Source organism: Mus pahari, chromosome 4, assembly GCF_900095145.1.
Source record: "Mus pahari chromosome 4, PAHARI_EIJ_v1.1, whole genome shotgun sequence".
NCBI classification, from domain to species: domain Eukaryota; kingdom Metazoa; phylum Chordata; class Mammalia; order Rodentia; family Muridae; genus Mus; species Mus pahari.
In genome coordinates, this window is record NC_034593.1 from 102,983,410 (window position 1) to 103,002,433 (window position 19,024).

General features: G+C 36.5%; 1 protein-coding gene across 3 annotated transcripts in view; it reads left to right on the forward strand.

Annotated features, from left to right (window-relative positions):
* The window catches only part of Col11a1 (collagen type XI alpha 1 chain), a 189,588-nt gene that overhangs the window by 119,478 nt on the left and 51,086 nt on the right, over positions 1-19,024 (forward strand). For all 3 annotated transcript variants that reach the window (XM_021195733.1, XM_021195732.2, XM_021195734.2), the window contains 7 exons: positions 1,218-1,271; positions 2,448-2,555; positions 2,938-3,027; positions 3,450-3,503; positions 8,362-8,469; positions 16,455-16,562; positions 17,351-17,404. In XM_021195733.1, coding sequence (XP_021051392.1) covers positions 1,218-1,271; positions 2,448-2,555; positions 2,938-3,027; positions 3,450-3,503; positions 8,362-8,469; positions 16,455-16,562; positions 17,351-17,404 — 576 coding nt within the window. The remainder of the gene's footprint in view (positions 1-1,217; positions 1,272-2,447; positions 2,556-2,937; positions 3,028-3,449; positions 3,504-8,361; positions 8,470-16,454; positions 16,563-17,350; positions 17,405-19,024) is intronic.

Consider the following 19,024-nt stretch of genomic DNA (forward strand, 5'->3'; position numbering starts at 1 on the left):
TCAATCATAATCCTCCTAAGTTGTGATACAGAAGAAGAATGACCAATTTCTATTTGTCTCTGCTTTGTTTGTTTATACTCTTTCTATATTTTGCTGATTGAAAGCATTGCAAACACTATTTCCTTTTATTTGGAAAACTTTTCCCTCCAGTTTTCTTTTCTTTTCCTTTTCTTCTTCATCATTTTTGTTTCTGTACACATATCTCCAACTTTCAAATGCGGATTATATGGCTTTAGAAAGAAATGCATCATTATAAAAATCACATAGAAAAGATAATCCGTGATCCTGAGAAATGTGTATCCTAAACCATATTCCCAAAAGCTGATATATTAAACACTGCTCACAGTCATATCAGCCAGCTCATATTTATTGATTAGATTATTTGAAAAGTGTAAGAAATAGTACTGTTAAAGCTAAAATGATTATTAATCATGCCAATTACTATCTTTATAAATAAGTTGTATATATCATCTATAAACATTGCTTATTTAAAATTCCATATATTATTGGATGTGATACAGCAGTAATAAAAATGGTTTTCTTCCATCTCCCTTTTATAGGCAGTATTTTACTTTATTGAAATAAATGCTATTTTAAGTAATTTTATTAGATATTTTCTTTATTTACATTTCAAATGCTATCTGCAAAGCCCCCTATACCCTTCCCCCGTCCTGCTCCCCAACCCACCTACTCCCGCTTCCTGGCCCTGGCATTGCCCTGTACTGGGGCATATACCAAGGGTCTCTCCTCCCATTGATGGCCGACTAGGCCATCCTCTGCTACAACTAGAGACAACTAGAGACATAGCTCTGCGGGGTACTGGTTAGTTCATATTGCTGTTCCTCCTATAGGGTTGCAGACCCCTTTAGCTCTTGGGTACTTTCTCTAGCTCCTTCACTAGGGGCCCTATTTTCCATCCAATAGATGACTGTGAGCATTCACTTCTGTGTTTGCCAGGTATTGGCATAGACTCACAAGAGAGAGCTATGTCAGAGTCCTTTCAGCAAAATCTTTTACTAAATGCACTTTGATGTAAAAAATGAAAATAGAATATTTTGGATATTTATAAAAATAAATGCAGTCTCATGATGTTTAAAATTAATAATTTTTAGTCCAAATGAGACTTTTGTTTAACATGTTAATCAATTATTTTGTAGATTTTTTATTTTTGCTTTATTCTATGTTTAGCTTTTATACATTGTACTTTACTTTCTTAGGGATTTCAAGGCAAGACAGGCCCCCCTGGACCAGGAGGTGTGGTAGGACCACAGGTATGTCTCCTTATTCTTCTAGTAATTTTTTATCTTTTTTAAATCTTTAGTAAGCTGACTTAAATGTTTGAAATTTTAACAAAGTAATTTATATTATTTTTACTATTATTATTATTATTATTTAGCTTAAAACAATGTCTGAAGACATACAAACTAGCTTTATACTCATTATGTAGCTAAGAATTACTTTGGGAAAATGTGCCCATATTAATAAGTTAAAATTTTAATACTTAGAGATAAGGGAATTTAAACATGGAAAAGAGTGAAGACACGTGTTAGCTTCTTTTCCAACATCAAAAACAAAAAATATACTGTATTTTGGGGATGTAATCCCACAAGCAAGCACAATAATGCATTCTGATTTTTAACAGTCTCAGCTGCTAGAATTTTTCTCAGTATGTCTTAAATTATTTAATTACGCTTAAATGTTTAAAGTGTTCATTTTGCTGTGGCAGCAGAGGGCAACTGGCCACCATTTCCTCTATACACTGAAAGTTTTTCTTACCCCAGTTTTGCATGACAAATAGATGACCTAGAATTTCCCAACAGCATTTACTGTAACTTCAGGCAGATGACTTTTTAGTATAGTTTCAAGTGCAAACTCATGGACTGGACTTGAGGATCCCTCACTGTCCCACCTTAGACTTGGTCAAATGAATATGAATTAACTATTTGTAGGGGGTGCTAGTGTCAAAGAAATTTCAAAGACAACTGCTTCATTTGCTTGGGATCCCAAGGGATGCTGAGCTTATTAGCAAGCAGCAAGTGATTCCTTTAGTATGTATGCTCTGGAGTGGCATCAGTGCCTCTATATTGTCAAGCTCATTGACACCTCATAGCAAAAGAGGGATAAGATGAAACAGTCATTGATAACACTGAGTTTTAAAGAGTACTGGGCTAGCCTACCTGTCAAGTGATTCTAGTATTGGAAAAAGAAATTATCCTTGCATACTACATACAGTTCCCTAGCACATCTGTCTATTCTCGCCAAGACTACAGTAAGCTTTTCAAACACTTGCCAGATACATTCCTTTCTTTATGTTCTAGAAGGTGTTTTGTTGCCCATCATGAAAATAAAGGAAAATGTCATGAAGGAGAGTAATCATTGAGTTTGTTGCTTATTTATTTGCCCCAAATGAAAGGACACTGTAATATGGCTTTGCTTGTTTGATTTAGGGACCAACTGGTGAGACTGGTCCTATAGGTGAACGTGGGCATCCCGGCCCTCCTGGTCCTCCTGGCGAGCAAGGACTTCCTGGTGCTGCAGGGAAAGAAGGTGCAAAGGTATTACAAGCTCAAGGTCATTCTCTGACTCAATGCTCCGGTGTACTTCCCATCATTTCCCATGGGAGTCCTATGCTTTTCCATAGTACTCAATGTCAGAGCAGCATCCCACTGAGAAATTTAGTGTGAACTTATTCTTATTTAAAGATGTTACTAAATAATAAGTCCAGAATCATTTCACTGACAGTAATGCCACCAGTTTGTGTATACCCTTACCATTCTTTTAACATGCATGGGACTCCTAGTGACAGCCTTTTAATTAAATGACATCCAAGTTCTACTTTCACGTTTTCTTTAATTAACTGTAAGGGATACTGGTTTTGTTCATAAAAAACCTATGTAGAAGTTACACTTTGCAGATTACATGTGTGATATCTCTCAGGGTGATCCTGGTCCTCAAGGTATCTCAGGGAAAGATGGACCAGCAGGAATACGCGGTTTCCCGGGTGAAAGAGGCCTTCCTGGAGCCCAGGTAGAGTCAACACATATGTCATGCATATAGATAAAATGTTTGCTCAGCTTTTTTTCCAGAGCTTAGTAAATAAGAATATATATATATATATATATATATATATATATATATATATATATATGCGTGTGTGTGTATATTCATAATCTTTTTAAAAAATTATTTTTTACACTACAGATTTTATTCCCACCCCACCCCATCCACCCTCCAACTCTTCCACATCCCATACCTCCTCCCCACCCCCTGTCTCCAGGAGGATGTCCCCACCCCCACCCTCACCTGACATCTAAACTCCCTAGGGCCTCATGTACCTACCTGCATGAGTTTGCTTCAGAAAATATGTAATTTCCATTTTGTCAGTCTTACATTACCTCCTTATCATGAATTCATATGGATTCAATGGCATTGCTTTTTCACTTTTTCAGGGTGCGCCTGGGCTGAAAGGAGGAGAAGGTCCCCAGGGCCCACAGGGTCCAGTTGTAAGTATGAAGATAATACATAGCCATGTTGTCCATATCTGCAAATTACAGCTCCCCTGTCATCTCTCTCATGCTGTGATCCCATGGTGTGGGAGAGAGAAAATAAACAGGTGTCCATCATGCATTCAATGCCTGTTTTCTGCTAACTGCAGACTGACTGCAGGCACTGATGAGTGCTAAAGCAGAAGGGTTAGGGAGTTTGGAGGGATTTGCTCTGGCAGGAGATATGGAACTGTCTTACCTCTTAACGACATAAATCAGAATTGTAAGCAAAAGAAAGTCATCAACAGAAAAAAAGCTGGAGAGGTTATGGTTTGAATTTGTCTCCCTATTCAGTCTTTCATTTAATAATTAATAATAAAATAACCTTCAATTTCAAATACATTATATTCAGTATGATTTATGTACTCTATGATACTTGAATTTTTTAGTGATTAAAAAATATCAAGTAAAAATGAAAAGATGTAATTTCATGTGCTAGTAGTGACATTACACAGCTCTGTCACATTATGAAATAATAGGCTGTGAACAAGTGCCATTTTAGCTTCCCTTATATTCCTGCACATGTGTGTCAATGGCACAGGAACAGAGTGCAGAGCTCATATTTTTAAGGTCAGATTTGTCCTCCACAATGCTCTGAAGCATCACCATGGTACACAAGATGCCATATTTAGAAGCCTGTTTTTATTTTATCTTCTCCTACTTAAGGCGTGTTGATTAGCTTCACAGTACTTTATCTTCATTTTGACAACCATTTTCTTTCCTTAGTCCTTTTATTTTCTTCCTAACAATGTTTTAATTCTTCTCCTTGACTCAGTTCATTTTGCTACCTATCCTCCAACAGTTCATTTCCCAATAGTAGTAGATATGAGTTTAACATACTTCGCTATCTATGCCATTATCTTATTGAACCAAACCTGGGGATCTAAATTGCCTTCAGAATCAACCTAATGATCATGGTCGACAAATCCTCTTCATAATGTGATTCTAGTAACAATGACATTCCTATATCATTATTCGTATTGTCCTTTGATTCTTAGCCATGTGATATATTGACACCCTCGTGTTTTTCAAAACACTGTACTCTTCGAGAGTATTATACAACTGTCAGTCACCAACTTGTTACTCAGCCCCATTGGGTCCACTACTTTCCTGTGGTCTCTGAAGTCATCATTGAATTCATAATCACAAACCAAGAGCATGTACGCATGCGCATGCGCGTGCACACACACACACACACACACACACACACACACACACTCACACACACACTCACACACGATTAGAGATAAATCTTTAAAACTGGTATTTTAAAGTCACAATGTGAAGGCTGGCAAAAGCCTTTCCCCCATGCTTTTAATTAAATTAATAATTATATCTTATTTAATTTATTAACTCAGGGCTTGTTGTTATTCTGGGAGTGATAGAATTTTCTTTATATGTAGAAAGCAAAGATGTGAGGAAGCAAACAGGAAGGTCATGAAGTGTGTTTCCAGCATTTTCCAGCTTGTAGTGAATGTCTTTACGCCAAACTTGTTGATTTCTCTTTTGTTAGTAAACCTTAATATTTTGAATTCTAACTTCTCCTTTGTTAATTACTTCTCCTCATCATTTCTTCAATAGCTTACATGTCTCTGTTGTAATTCTTTTTTGTCTCATTTTCTATTTTTTAATTGGATATTTTCTTTATTTACATTTCGAATGTTTTCCCCTTTCCAGGTCTCCCCTTGGGAAAGCCCCTATTCCATCCCCCATCTCACTGCTTCTATAAGGGTGTTCCCCCACCCACCCACTCCTGCCTTCCTTCCCTGGCATTCCCCTACACTGGGGCATCAAACATCCTCAGGTCGAAGGGCCACTCCTCCCACTGATGTCTAACACCTCTTTATTCTGCTGCATTTTGTTTATTTTTCAGATGAGACAAAAGATATTTTAGAATAATAGCCCCAATGACTCTTGAGCCATGTGTTCCACTTTGTTCTTAAGAACAAAGCTGTTACACCCAAGGAATGTCAATCTGTATACAGACAGTGGTCAGGGAAAAATAGTGCATCAAATAGTACAGATTTTGAGTTGGTCATTCAAGGTTTATACTACAAATTCTAATAATGTTTGATATTTTACCTAGACCTTTATTTTTTTTTAAAGATTTATTTATTTATTATATGTAAGTACACTGTAGCTGTCTTCAGACATTCCAGAAGAGGGAGTCGGATCTTGTTAAGGATGGTTGTGAGCCACCATGTGCTTGCTGGGATTTGAACTTTGGACCTTCGGGAGAGCAGTCGGGTGCTCTTACCCACTGAGCCATCTCACCAGCCCCTAGACCTTTATTTTATGTGATTTAAAGTGTGTTGTTAGGAGGGTTTAATGACTTCATAATATTATAAGGAAGGTCACCATATTTACCATCAAAAGATGGCAATACAGTTTTGTTTTTCCTCTCTATATAGCTTTGGATCATATGAACACGCTTGCATTTGTTTTTCCTCAGTGGACCTCATTTACACTGAATGCTGATGAGATGGCTTGTGTGATTTCTACTTTTATATGATTTTAAAAACCTCACTTGAATATGAAACAAACAATTGTATTCCTGTTGTCAGAACGTAACTGAAAGTAATTTTTTAGTGTCTTCTTTTGTGCAAAGGTTAGAGAAACAGCCCCATTCTCACTAGTCCAAGGATACACCCCAGTGTTGGAGTTTCTTGTTTTGTTTCCATTCCAAGAGTTATAGGAAGATGTAGCAGTATTTAAAGGATGGGTTGTACAAACAGGGTAAAGGAAGAAATTTAGTAGAAGGTTTAAAGATCAGAAAGTGTTAAAGCATATTCTCTTTCAAAGTTAAGGAACATGAAAATACATTTTCTATAGTGGTTAATATCTAGTATGAAGCTGTGTTCATAGGAATCAAAATGAGAAATAACATTTGCTAACCTTTTAAACTTCATGGACCATTGCTATCTAAATCACAAAATACAAAAATGATAGTTCTCTAAGTTTCTTTTTAATTTTTTTTTTTATAAATTGCCATTACTGTCAAAACTCAAGGATATAATAATGCTTTGTGGAATATGCTGTCCTCTCCCTATCAACATGACCTTAGTGGCACAAGTGGCACAATAGAACCTCCCTGTCTTTAATGACTTCCATCTACTTTCAGTTTCCTTACTACTTAATGTTATGTATATCTTTGAAGTGTAGAGAAGCCTGGGCATAAGTATGTGAGATCAATTGTATTCCTGTTGTCAGATAAGCATTTCCTTAAGATCTTTAGGTACATCACAATACTAAACATTTCATGAGATGGATCACAGACTATTTCTGTTCCTGTTTTATTGGTGAGAAAATGAGCCTAAAACAACCAAGTCAAGATCAGAAAACTCTGGTTGCAGGGCTGGAAAGAGAAGGATCACACTACCAATTGGCACATTTATTTATGGCAAACTTCGTTGTGCCTGTGGCTACCAAAAGTGCTTGGTCATTGCAAAAAAAATTTGAGTACTAAAAGATTAACCTGCTTATACATAATTGTTTTGTTCATGTAATGATTTAGCTTACTACACAGAATAATTATATTTACTATGTACACACTCAAAAGTTTTTATCAATACAAATATCTAAGGTTTATGAAAAATATTAAGTTTGAGGATGAATTTCTCAAAGCTGTTTCCTAATGTCCTATGAGCACAAACTCCCTTTGTACTTTTGGCGAATTTATAAACAGGACCTTCTTCTGAAATTGAGATAAAACTAAAGAAAAGAGAGTAATGCAATATTGTTAAATTAGAAAGTTTTATTTGTTCAAGGCTGTTGTGAGACTGTTTACTATTTTCAGATTTGCTGTACGTCATTTGTTTAATCAATAGGTACCATCAGAGATTTTAACTTTGCATTTATTTGTAGATAAAGTAAAATTGATGTTGAACATTCAATTGTTGCAGATAGCTAGGCTTAGAAAATTTCTGTAATAACAAGTAGGAAAAAATGGATTGGTGTTATACATTAGGGCACAGGTATATTGTGAAAAGCCCTTTGTCTTGACTTCCCATCGTTTGTTTTAATGCTGATGAGATCTGACAAGATCATGATAAATATTTTAACTATAGAAAAGTAATATATTTTGTTATTAATTTTAATGCAGCCTCCATAGGAAGATAATATTCTGAAATTTAATCTTAAGAATGCTTTAAGGCAGAAAGTAAAATAGTTTGCTTTCTAATCATAATATATAACATCTACACACTCTGTACAATCCTTAGATTCAAATCAGCATTCTATCTCTTCTTGAGATACATGAAAATTATATATAATATTTAGGTTAATTTCAAATATTATGCATACTTTACTTTCACAAACACATTTTTCCAAAATAAATGCCACAAACACATGTCAGTCATAATACATCCAAGTAACACTTGCTTCCTTTTATTTTATAGGGAACCTACATATTATGTTAATGTTTAGGGTACCTTTCCATTGCTTGAAATTTTTAAATATCATCTCTCTTTTTTTTTTTTTTTTTTTGAGACAGGGTTTCTCTGTGTACCCCTGGCTGTCCTGGAACTCACTCTAGACCAGGCTGGCCTCGAACTCAGAAATCCGCCTGCCTCTGCCTCCGGAGTGCTGGGATTAAAGGCGTGCGCCACCACGCCCGGCAATATCATCTCTTCTTAATACAGGAATTAGGAATTAGGCCTGCATTTGGTTGGTATATCTTCTTCCAAGTTCTCAAAATTCTTTCAAATTTAGTTTGATTTTTTTTACTAGATTATATTTTTATTGTTAAGTAAGATATTCTCATGGCAGTATTCGTTTTCGGTATTAATAACAAGATATCCTTGTTCTCCTGTTCTAGGGCTCTCCTGGAGAGCGAGGCTCAGCAGGCACAGCAGGTCCAATTGGTTTGCCAGGACGTCCAGGCCCCCAGGGCCCTCCTGGTCCAGCTGGAGAAAAAGGTGCTCCTGTAAGTAAGGCTGAGGGGAAAATATACGACACTGCCAACCTGCACACATGATTACTTTTTATTCGAGAATATTAGCTCTTCACACCTCACTGCACTCTCCCTGCAGATGTGCCTGGCATAGGAAGACAGCTCCTTGTATTCTTACAATAGAGAAACTTTGAAATTCAATTAGACGAGATGGCATTTCCCCACAAGTTATGAAGCCCTTATATCTGTGAGGGAGTGGAATGTTATTAATGTAAAAGGCTTCTAATTTTGCTCATTTAAAAGGGAAAATGGGAGTTTTGATTAAATTTTACATACCTTGCTGCTTTACATTAGAAAAATGTGAATTTTTTATACCTCTTGGAATATGAATTTCATCTCCAGTGTTTCCATAGTTAATAAATGTACCCCCAGGGCATATTTGAGCTTCTCATGGAAACCGAGTTCTGCTCAGTGGTAACTGAGATGGGAAATATCTGATTATTGTATGGTATAGTTATTGGATTTAAAATTTTTGTATATCAATTATTGTGGACCTCAGTCACTTTATTAGTTTTGTCTCTTTTGTATCTTTCTTTGCTGCAATTGTATTGAATTATATAAAACATATTCTCATCGTTCAAGAGAAATACACAAAGTAATTAAATCAGTATAGATTAAAGGGTGTGAAGATGCACATAAATATAGCTTGATACTTTTTCTTGTAAGATGTCAGACACACTTGAGTTTAAACTTGTAATTCAAAATATTACTGCCCTTTAATTACTGTCTTTGGCTTTAGGAATGGAATTATACTCATTGTCCACATATTTTTCTTTCATCATCCTTTCCTGATATTTATGTGTTTTAGTCTTTTCAGTCCTGAGATAGAATACTACCCTTGACAATTCAATATGAACAGTAATATACTGAGTGCTGATGTGGAAACTAAGAAATCCCAAATGAAGAGTCTCAGGAAACCCTTGTTTTATACTCAGCTATGACAATGAAAGACTAAGAGAGAGTGGGATAACCCCTTTTTATATTTATTTACTTTTTTAAAATAATGAACCCAATCAATTTCTAATACTATTCATTTATCTTTGTTTTTATGGAATGATCACTTTCATTAGGCCCCAACTTCTTTTTTTTTTTTTTTTTCTGTTTGTTATTCTTTTTTTTTATTATTATTTTCTTTATTTACATTTCAAATGCTATCCCGAAAGATTCCCATACCCCTCCCCCCACCTCTGTTCCCCTACCCACCCACTCCCACTACTTGGCCCAGGCCTTGCCTTGTGCTAGGTCATATGGAGTTTGGAAGACCAAGGAGCCTCTATTCCCACTGATGGCCGATTAGGTCATCTTCTGCTACAAATGCAGCTAGAAACACAAACCCAGGGGGTACTAGTTAGTTCCTGTTGTTGTTCCACCTACAGGGTTGCAGCCCCCTTCAGGTACTTGGGTACTTTCTCTAGTTCCTGCATTGGGGACCCTGTGTTCCATCCAGTAGCTGGCTGTGATCATCAATTTCGGTGTTTACCAGGCACTGGCGTAGCCTCACAAGAGGCCTCAGTATCAGGGTCCCTTCAGCAGTATCTTGCCGGCATGAGCATGAGCATTAGTATCTAGGTTTGGTGGCTGATGATGGGATGGACTCCGAATGGGGTCCTCTCTGGATAGTCCATCCCTTCATCCCAGCTCCAAACTTTGTCGCTGTACCTATAATTTTTCATGGGGGTTATGTTCCTCATTCTAAGGAGGAATGAAGTATCCACAAATGNTCATCCTTCTTGATTTTCTTCTGTTTTCCATAATGTGTCTTGGATATTCCAAGTTTCTGGGCTAATATCCGCTTATCAGTGAGTACATATCTAGTGACTTCTTTTGTGATTGGGTTACCTCACTAAGGACGATATCCTCCAAATACATCCATTTGCCCAAGAATTTCATAAATTCATTGTTTTTNATGGCTGAGTAGTACTCCATTGTGTAAATGTACCACAGTTTCTGTATCCATTCCTCTATTGAGGGACATCTGGGTTCTTTCCANCTTCTGGCTATTATAAATAAGGCTGCTATGAACATAGTGGAGCATGTGTCCTTATTACCAGTTGGAAGATCTTCTGGGTATATGCCCAGAAGAGGTATAGCAGGATCCTCCGGTAGTACTATGTCTAATTTTCTGAGGAACCGCCAGACTGATTTCCAGAGTGGTTGAACAAGCTTGCAATCCCACCAGCAATGGAGGAGTGTTCCTATTTCTCCACAACCTCGCCAGCATCTGTTGTCACCTGAATCTTTAATCTTGGCCATTCTGACTGGTGTGAGATGGAATCTCAGGGTTGTTTTGATTTGCATTTCCCTGATGGCTAAGGATGTTGAACATTTTTTCAGGTGTTTCTCAACCATTCGATATTCCTCAGTTGAGAGTTCTTTATTTAGCTCTGTACCCCATTTTTTAATGAGGCCCCAACTTCTAACCATTGCATAGACAGTGACATATTCAATATATTTTTGGGGGAGCACTTTCAAACCATGATAGTCCTGCTATTTTATTTGCAATTTATTCTGAAAGTTAGAATGCTACCTTTACACTGTTGGATATAATTGTTGCTTTGAAGCAAAGCCATATTGTAGATTTGTGCTGAGAAATTTTCTAAGGTCGTATGTCTTATACTGTATGGTTCACTGTGAAGAGATAGAGGGAAATGGGCTCAGTGTCTTAGATTCCACTTATTTGAAAAATGTAGGCCATACATAACTTGTGCAGTGAAGGATGAATACAGATAAAAGGGACTTCGTTGCTTTTTATACAAATTGAAAATATAAGTTCTATGAGGATAATGTATTCAGTCCTTTGATTTAAATTGAATACATATTTGATTTATAAACTAAAATACTAAATCAAATACTAAAGTCAAAAGCACTGTCCGTTATTTTGAAAATTAATTTAAAGAGACTAATGAAAAATATTTAAGTAGACTAAGGTCCTACAAGTCTCGACAGTTGGTGATATCCTTGCTAGCAGACCATGAAATCTTTGCTCAATTATACTCTCTCATTTCCCCAAACCTAGAGCTACAGGTATTCTCATTATTGTACTTCAGTACTAAGGAAAACTTACTGGTAGCTACTGAATTAAGTCATATCTTAAGGAAGATTGTCGGCTCTGGCGATGTTAAACTACCCACAGATGCTTGTGGAAAAGTCTCCCAAGATCATGTGGAAATGTTAGCCAAAATGTTTACTACATTTTCTGTTTTCCTACATTCAAATAACAGTTTTGGTCTGAGTTAAAATTTGTAAGTGTTTAGTTCTCTGAAGATACAGGTGTGAGTGGAGTAAAAGATGAAAGAGATGGTGTAGAACTCGTGTGTAGCTTATGCCCCCTCCCAACCACTCAGCATCCTGAAAGAAAAATAAACTGGAAAACAAAATACAAAACTGTACAGAATACCTACTGATGATGATAATTATGGCCGAAAAAGGGCCTCCAACTTATCAGTCCAATGAGAAGGACCTTGGAAGGTGGGATTGGAACGCGAAGGCGAAACCTTTTTCAACTTATCACTGTGGAGACATATTTTGATTGGGAAACTTATTCTTAAAGAAAATTATGATTTCCGTAGATGAGTGGTGCCTCTTTAGATTATAGACATAAAGTTCTGTTAATTATGTATCTTTTGATCTTACAGTTGTAGTAATGTGATATGAAAAATAGGCCAATCTGAAACAATGTGAGGTCAATGCTTAATTAGCTAAAAGAATTTAGGCAATAGAAGTCAGGGATTTCAAGGAAAATCAGTTCCAAATACTTTTTCTATAATAGAAGTATGTGTCTGTTTGACTGTAGAATGATGAGGGCCAGATTATAAACCTGGGTTGCTATTTAGAATAATAGGATTAGAACCAAAGCATTTCATTTACATGGGATGCAGTTCTGGGAGAGAACAGAGATCCAGACTCCACATGGAGAGAACCAGTATGGATAGTTGTGAAATATCCCTTAAAAATAGAGTAATATACACTGTAAGTGATTATAAATCATTGCATATGCAAGAGACAAGGAAGAGTACTTTTGTTCAATGTTTCAAAAGACAAAGAACAATGAAAGTGGAATACAGAAAGTAAAGCTTGTATTTGAAATATTAGACAGTTACACCCTTGAATGAAGGAAAGTAGACTTTTAAGGTATATATTGCCTGTGCATATGGATTGCCTCATGTTCACCATGAAGCTCAAAGAAGGATGCAGTATCTAAAGGTACAAGTAGGGGTATGTGAAATTCCTCTCATATTATAATACCATGAACACATTTCCATACTTCACAATTAAAATAAAATAAAATGAGAAATGAATATATTAAAGTCAACAGTGCATAAAAACGGCAAAATTTGAAGTTGAATAGGCTTCTGACTTCCAGCCAAGCAGAACATAGTTGAGAGCTCAGCTCTCTCAATTTATTTAGTTCATGATTAATGAAGTTTTTTTTAATTAGATATTCTCTTTATTTACATTTCAAATGTTATCCCCTTCCCTGGTTTCCCCTCTGAAAATCCCCTATCCCCTAACTTCTCCCCCTGCTCCACAACTCTCCCATGCCTATTCCTGGCCCTAGCATTCCCCTATACTGGGGCATAGATCCTTCACTGTACCTAGGGCCTCTCTTTCTATTGATGACCAACTAGGCCATCCTCTGCTACATATGCACCTAGAGCCACAAGTTTCATCAGGTGCTTTCTTTGATTGGTGGTTTAGTTGCAAGGCGCTCTGGGGGTACTGGTTAGTTCATATTTATATCCCCCTATGGGGGTTCAGACCACTTCAGCTCCTTGGGTACTTTTTCTAGCTCCTTCATTGGGGACCTTATGCTCTGTCCAATGGATGACTGTGAGCATCAACTTCTGTATTTGCCAGGCACTGGCAGAGCCTCTCAGGAGACAGCTATATCAGGCTCCTGTCTACAAGCTCTTGTTGGCATCTGCCATAATGTCTGGGTTTGGTGGTTGTTTATAGAATGGATCCCCAGGTGGGCAGTCTCTGGGTGGTCCTTCCTTCAGTCTCTGCTCTGAATTTTGTCTCTAACTTCTTCCATGGGTATTTTGTTCCCCCTTCTAAGAAGGATTCTGAGCTTCTGGGCTAATAATCACTTATTAATGAGTGCATATCATGTGTGATCTTTTGTGATTGAGTTACTTCNCTTAGGATGATATCCTCCAGATTCATCCATTTGCCTAAGAATTTCATAAATTCATTGTTTTTAATAGCTGCCTGGTACTCCATTGTGTAAATGTATCACATTTTCTGAATCCATTCCTCTGTTGAGGGACATCTGGTTTTTTTTCCAGCTTCTGCCTATTATTATATGGCTGATGTGAACATAGTGGAGCATGTGTCCTTATTACATGTTGGAGCATCTTCTGGATATATGCTCAGGAGTGGTATTATTGGATCTTCTGGTAGAACTATATCCAATTTTCTGAGGAACGGCCAAACTGATTGCCATTGTGGTTGTACCAGCTTGCAGTCCCACCAGCAATGGAGGAGTTTTCCTCTTTCTCTATATCATTGACAGCATCTGCTGTCACCAGAATTTTTTTTATTAGATATTTTCTTTATTTACATTTCAAATACTATCCCAAAATTTCCCTATACCCTCCCCCTGCCCCTGTTCCCCTACCCACCCACTCCCACTTCTTGGCCCTGGCATTCCTGTGCTGGGTCATATAAAATTTGCAAGACCAAGGGGCCTCTCTTCTCAATGATGGCCGATTAGGCCATCTTCTGNTACATATGCAGCTAGACACGAGCTCAGGGGGTACTGGTTAGTTCATATTGTTGTTCCACTTACAGGGTTGCAGCCCCCTTCAGCTCCTTGGGTACTTTCTCTAGNTCCTCCATTGGGGGCCCTGTGTTCCATCCAATAGCTGACTGTGAGCATCCACTTCTGTGTTTGCCAGGCACTGGCATAGCCTCACAAGAGGCCACGATATCAGGGTCCCTTCAGCAGAATCTTGCTGGCATGTGCAATAATATCTGGGATAGTCATTCTGACTGGTGTGAGGTGGAATCTCAGGGTTGTTCTTAATATCAGTGCCTACTTCCCTATGTCTGAAAATAAGACAGTCATAGGAGTCTGAGGATTGTATGCACTTACACTTTTGAAGCATCATGGGGAATTGTGATATTTTCACTGAATAACCATCACTACAGTTGTTATCATGTGAAACAGACTGTGATAAAAAGAGATGAGGCAATGACCATTGAATAACACTTGAAATCTCTTGAGTGAGGAGAGATAAATTCCAAGAATTGTGATATTATTAGAGTTGTATAAATTAGCAATGAAGCAGTAGCAGTTAGATTTGTAGTGAAACTATTTCGTTCCCCTTATCATTAGATGCCTTCAGCTCCCAGTAGGAAATAGATCAATGTATTGTCTTTTTATTTTTCCTATTTGTGTCATAAAATACTCAGACAAAAGCAACTTTTAGGAGAATGTGTTTATTTTAGCTCACAGTTCAAGGTATCCACAATCAGTGTGAAAATCAAGGTTGCAAGAGTTTGAGGCAGCTGATCACTTTGCATGTCTGTTAATGCAGAGAGCAAAAGACTACTTATTGCTTATGACCGTCTAGAATGCACCAACCCAGGAATCGTACCCACCATGGTAGGCAGGTTTTTCATCCTCAATCAAAACAATCCCCACAGCCATTCCCAGAGTCTTTTCCTAGGTAATTCTAACTTCTGTAAGCAGACAGTTAACACTAAACATCATGGTGGGGCAAGTGATCACTCCAAAGAATGATAAAGTAAATAAATTCACCTAATGATGTGATATGACCTGACTGGCTCTTCAGTTGTAGTGAAGAAATGAAGTGGACGGAAGGACAAGACATGAATATATGAAGGCAGTAAGTGATTTCTGTAGCTCAGGGAAAAGATACTAATATTTAACAAGTTTCAGTGAAGAAAATGGAAATGCTTTTAAATTAGGAAATAAATTTGGAGATGGTGAGAAGGTATCCTGCTGCTAATGGCTTTCCTAGCAGTTTTGTGGCCCTGGGTTTGATATCTACAGCCCTAAAACTATTGTTTTAAGGAGATAACTGGAGACAAAAATCAAGAAACATACATTATTATAAAGGGACAGGAGACTGGGAGATCAGTGTGTGACACAGTGGTAAGACAAGCACCTGTAGCTTCCCAGTTAATGCAACAAAAGGAAAACTACTAAGTGCAATCAAGAACATTGCTTTCTGCATAACTGATGGAAATACTAGTACTGAGAAATATAGTATTTTAAAATTCAAAGCATACTTTTCATGGTTGTAGAGGTTAATTTTATCAGCATACACTAATTTTCACTATACATAAATTTCCATATAGGAAAAAAATGATGCTACTCTCAAAGAGGCACAAAAATGAAGAAAAAGAGAGACCCAGCACATGTTGTTTGCTGTCAGGAAAAGCAGATATGAATTAAATATCTCACCTCATAGAATCTACAAAACACTTGTAAAAATGGGAACTGGGTACATCCTATCATAAAATTATATGTGTGTTTGACTCTAACATCATTAGTGCTAGTAAGACAAGGTATAGGTTTAGAGTGTTTCCAGAGACCGTAGACATATGATTTGCAAATATTTGTTTGGGAAAAAATATTTTGTTAAAGTATTTATTTTCTCAGTTGCATCTAATAAATTTTATAGAATGGAGCCAGAGACTGATAAATTTTTAAAAAGGACATAAATTTTCCTGGCATTATTAGTTACTTACAGAGGAAACTTCATTGTTTCTGTTTGCTTGTTGCAGCTTGAAATTTGTTTTCCAGAAAGATTAAATAATTTCTTTCTAGATCTGTAGTTGTGTATATATGTATATTTGTGTTTACACACTTATGGGCATCTGCATGTAAATTTATTTTACTTATGTATGCATTATTTTTTAACTATGTACAAAATATATGTCTTTTTTTAAGAGCAATTTAATGATATCTTGTGTTTTCAATGCAGGGAGAAAAGGGTCCCCAGGGTCCTGCAGGTAGAGATGGGGTTCAAGGCCCTGTGGGTCTCCCAGGACCTGCTGGTCCTGCTGGCTCTCCTGGAGAAGATGGAGACAAGGTTGGTGTTATTGTTCCTGTTGGTGTATCTTATCAAAGAACATTAAGTGTTTTCTCAGGAACTCTACAACTAATTGAAAATTAATTCTAAAGTGGAAGATTTGTGGTCTTATTTATTTTAACTTCGATACCTTTTTATATAATCAAAAACATATAGAGTAGTTATATAAAATGTAATAAGAGAACAGTAATTTTATGTTTTAAACATATGTTTCTTAAAGAACGGTAATTTGAAAATAATTATTAGTCCGTGTTTGGTCCAGATACTTTATAACACAAGAATGAAAACAGTCTGTAGTTGCATAAATAATCTTTTTTAGCAACATATAAATAAATGTTCCCAACATTTTATACAAAACGTGGGATTTTATTGTTTCGACTTAGTCTTTAATTTTATTGTTATATTTAAAAATTGTGAAATAATATTCCTATCATCTTGCTAATTTGAAAACTGGGGGAAAAGAAAAAAAGTGCATTTCATAACCGTTTCCTTATAGGTATAGAGATCAATGTAATTCCACTGTCAATTTACGGTAGTGATATCCAGGGCAAAGTCAGTTTTTTAGCTGCATTTCTTGTTGTAGTCCTCAGTGGGATGCTGACTTGGTCTTCCTATGAATTGGCCAGTTATAGAACAACAGAGTCAGAGGGAGGATTTACATTGAAACCACAGTTTTTAAATCCTAGCTGTAATTGTATTAAGGGTAAAATGTTAGAGTTCAACGATAATGATGGAATTGCAGTATGGTAACTTGAAAATTAGCTTTAACATGCATCTTTTCAACACAGGGTGAAATTGGTGAACCAGGCCAAAAGGGCAGCAAAGGTGACAAAGGCGAAAATGTGAGTTTTTACACTGTGGTGAGGGAGCGTCATCCCTGACCCACTTTCCTGGATATGTTACTATAGTAACATTTTGCTGAAGCACATCTTTATCATGGTCATTGTTTTACTGTGAATTTAAGTAGAAGTAGCTTTAATATGTACCTGTTGATTTATCTAAAATAGTAACCAAGGAAACTTTTATCCTAATAAAAATATATAGTTACAAGATTTGGGAAATGCCTTAAAAAGCAAGGACACTTGCTTCTTTAGCATGCAGACCAATGTTGAGATCCTTGATCGCATATAGGATGCAGGAACAGCTGTAAGTCAGTCTAGGTTTGGGTTCAATGAGAGATCATTACTCAGTGAAGTAAATGAAAGAGTTACAGGACATCTTACTCTGTCCTTGTCCTATTCATATGTACATAGAGCACACATACAACACAGGCATCTTACTCTGTCCTTCTCCTATGAATATCTACATAGAGCACAAATACAACACACCCTGACATCTTACTTTGTCCTTCACATATGTATATGGACGTACAACACACACACACACACACACACACACACACACACACACACACATACACTCATATGTGAATGTGCAAATAAATCAAATAAAAGATATTTATGTATATATGCATGTACATATATACAATGGTTATAATTCTCTTATATTTACTGTAGTCTTATTAATATAACCTATTCATATAATTGAATTTTATTTCATTCTGTAATGACAAATATTGATTAAATTCTAGAATCACACAAATATATAGGTGGGAAATTTTTTTGAAATTTTGACAACTTACACTTAAGACTCAAAGTCCATCATCAAAGGATGTCAGGGCAGGAAAGTAAGGCAGGTACCTGGAAGAGGAGCTGATGCAGAGGCCACAGGGAGTGCAGCTTACCCACTTGCTCCTCCTGGCTTTCTCCTCTTGCATTATTATACCTTCAGTAGCACAGACTCAGGGGTGGCACTCTCCTTCCCATGGGCTGAACCTTTGCACATCAGTCTCTTCTCAAGAAAATGTTCCACAGGCATGCACACAGCCCACTCATGTAGGAGAATTCTCTCAATTGAGGTTTCCTTTTACAAATGACTTTAGCTCCTGGAAAGTTGACAAAAATGTAAAAAAAGAATAATACCTAACTCTATTTATGGATTAGTTCATACAAGAAAAACCACGAAATGCTTATGTATGGATGACTCATAATACCTATGAAATTGTTCAAACTAGTTGTAAGCACTGAAATGCATAACATGTGTGTATGCACAGAAATTCTTATATTTCATATGTCAATGTATTCTATGAATAGCATCTAAGAATCCAGTTGATAGTTTAAGCAAAATTTTACATGTGATCCTCATATAAAATCATTACAGAAATCTAATTTTTAAAAAAAATTTAAAAAAAAAAAGCCTTGATCACGGTTTATGTTAGTAGAAGAATCGATTCTTAGATATCTATAACATTCAGATGCAGAGTGTTTTCATGTTTTAGTAAATAACAATTTAAGCTTGAATTATATAAACATGACATACATATGAAACTATATGTCTGTATGAAATATAATACTTGATAGTTGCTAAGGTAATTACAAAGACATCTAAATAATATGTCTTCA